The 3,004-nt window shown below is 39.6% G+C and overlaps 1 protein-coding gene across 1 annotated transcript in view; it reads left to right on the forward strand.

Annotated features, from left to right (window-relative positions):
* GALNT7 (polypeptide N-acetylgalactosaminyltransferase 7) overlaps positions 1–3,004 on the forward strand; it is a 126,851-nt gene that overhangs the window by 115,335 nt on the left and 8,512 nt on the right. The window contains exon 9 of the mRNA XM_019521785.1: positions 2,221–2,439. Coding sequence (XP_019377330.1) covers positions 2,221–2,439 — 219 coding nt within the window. The remainder of the gene's footprint in view (positions 1–2,220; positions 2,440–3,004) is intronic.

Raw genomic sequence — 3,004 nt, forward strand, 5'->3', positions numbered from 1 at the left:
AGAGCTGAAGCATGGAAGATGCCCGTGGTAGAAAACAGGCATAGCTACACCTAGGTCATCCCTAACCAGTGGCTGTCCAACCTCTTCTTGAACACCTCCAGTGATGGAGATTCCACAACTTGCCTAGGCAATCTGTTTCACTGCCTCACTGTTCTAACAGTGAAAAGGTTTTTCTGGATATCCAGTCTAAACTACTGTTGCTGCAACTTCAAGACGTTGGTTTGTGTCCTCCTTTGTGCAGCAAGAGAGAAAAGGTGTTTTCCCTCTTCTTTATGGCAGCCCTCCAGGTATTTGAAAACTGCTATTGTGCAGTTTTAAGCATTTCTTATGCAAGCTGAACATGCCTGGCTCCTACAGTCTCTTCTCATGTGACTTGTTTTCCAAGCCCTTTTCATTTTTGCTCTCCACCTCTGGACCCTCTCTAGCTTCTCCATGTCCTTTTTAAAATGTGGAGCCCAGAACTGCACACACTATTCCAGATGAGGAGTAACCAGTGCCAAGTAGAGATGCACTATTACCTCCTCTGGCTTGTACCTAATGCTTCTATGGATGCATTCCAAAACTGCATTCACCTTTTGTGCAGATACGTCACACTACAGGCTCATATTGCATCTCCCAAGTTCTCTTCCATAGAGCTGCCATCCAGCCAAGTATCACTCATTTTATATTTGTGTTTTTGATTACTCCTACCATGGTGTAGCACCTTGCATTTGTTTGCATTGAACTTCATCCTGTTAGCTCTAGCCCAACTTTCCAGTCTGTCAAGATCCTTCTGAATGGTACTCACATCCTCCAGCATGTTTGCAGTCCTCCCCAGTTTTGTCTCATCTGCAAACTTGCTGTAGAAGCTTTCTGTGCCAGCATCCAAATCGTTAATAAACACATTGAACATACCGGGCCAAAGACAGACCCCTGCAGGACTCCACTTGAACCCTCCTGCCATTCTGACATGGACCTGTTAATAATTACCCTTTGCTTGCAGCTGTTGAGCTAGTTATCTATCTACCTTGTAGTAGTTTTATTTATTTAACATTTCTCCAATTTGTTTATGAGAAGGTCATGCAGGATCTTGTCAAAAGCCTTGCCGAAGTCCAGATACACTATATCTGGATGTGGACAGTTTGGAGAGTCCAGCAGAAAGCTACAAAAATTATTAGGGGCCTGGGAAGCATGACATATGAGGAAGGTTTGAAATTACTAAAATAATTTAATCTGGGGAAGAGAAGACTGGTGGGAGTCTTCAAATACTTAAAGGGTAATTTTTTTATAAAGAGGAAGAAGGTAGCCATTTCTCTGTGGCTGTAGCAGTCAGTAGTAGAAACAATGGTCTCAAGCTGCAGCACAGGAAGTTTAAATTGGAGATTAGAAGGAATTTTCAGAATATGAGGGTGATCAAGTACTGGAACAGGCTACCTAGAGAAGTTGTGGAATATCCATGTCTGGATATTTCCAAGAACAAGTTAGACAGATGGTTGACTTCAGTGGTTTAGTCAGGGATAACCCTGCCTTGAGCAGAGGGCTGGACTCAATGACCTCATGAGAGGTCCCTTCCAGCCCTACTTTCCTATGATAGTAATATTTTACCATGCTGAAAAAAACACATGCTTCAGATATGCGTATGGAAAATGCTTTGGCACTACAGTGAGTGCCATATAAGAAAATGAATAGAATTAGGTAGCAGGTAATGCTCCATGAAGGGAGATGAGGAACATTGTGGGATGGTTATAGTCCATTTTACTTTCTTCAATAATTTTTTTCCTTTATTACTGATTTTTTTTAAGAATTTTTATAATAATACTTTCTATTAGTATTAACAAGCCAATCCAGATATAAAAGAGAAGATGAAAGCTCTCTCTCAATTTAAATGTTCAAGATCTAAGTCAGTTGCATCTGTAGAATCCCCTGGAGAATTAATAGGAGTTTAAGAGAAGGATGTGTGGAAGGTGAAAGCAAACTCTGATATCTCTTAACAGAAAAGAAGTCCCTTAGACTTAACAATGTCTTAGATCCCTTGTTAAGCCTGCTTACTTCAGCAGTTTTACTTCTAAAATACATGAAAAAATGTTCTATTACTGTATCAGCTTTTAAGGAATGCAGTTTATGAGTATGTTTTAATAACTGCATGCATTAATACCTTTACAGGAAGAATTTCTAAATTGGTGGGATGAAAAACTTAATTGAACTAACTTTTTTTAGTAGTGATGATCAGTTTTTTCACAGAACTACATCAGAGTCGTGGAAGTGTGGTGGGATGAATACAAAGATTATTTTTATGCCAGTCGTCCAGAGACCCAAGCACTACCATATGGAGATATTTCTGAGCTTAAAAAGTTCCGGGAAGATCACAACTGCAAAAGCTTTAAATGGTTCATGGAAGAAATAGCCTATGATATAATTTCATTTTATCCTTTACCACCTAAAAATTTGGAGTGGGGAGAGGTATGTACATTGTACACACGTAAAAAGAACACCTATTAGAGATTCTTTTGTTAAGGTTGTGAATCCTCAGAGAAACCAATGGTGTTGTATTTGATAAGCATTTTGATATTTAAGCTGAACACAACAGATTTATTCTAGCTGTTAATTGTTGGGTTAGGAAAGTACCTGATAGACGGGTATAAAGATTCATTCATAATCTTCACATACAGTATAAGAGAGTGACTGAGCCTTGAGGTTGAACATGTGGGGTTTTTTATTTTTATAATTAAATATAATTAATTACACTGTATTTTCAGAATTATTTTTTCTGTGCTAAGTTTCATAGATTCCATAGACATTAGGGCTGGAAGGGACCTCAGAAGATCATCGAATCCAGCCCCCCGCCCAAAGGGCAGGAAGTCAGCTGGGGTCATAGGATCCCAGCAAGATAAGCATCCAATTTGTTCTTGAAGGTGTTCAACGTAGGTGCTTGAACCACCTCCAATGGCAGGCTGTTCTAGACCTTGGGGGCTTGGACAGTAAAGAAATTCTTCCTTATGTCCAGCCTGAAATGGTCTCGCAGTAG

This window comes from Gavialis gangeticus, unplaced genomic scaffold (genome assembly GCF_001723915.1).
Source record: "Gavialis gangeticus isolate Ggan-Ray unplaced genomic scaffold, GavGan_comp1, whole genome shotgun sequence".
Classification (NCBI taxonomy): domain Eukaryota; kingdom Metazoa; phylum Chordata; order Crocodylia; family Gavialidae; genus Gavialis; species Gavialis gangeticus.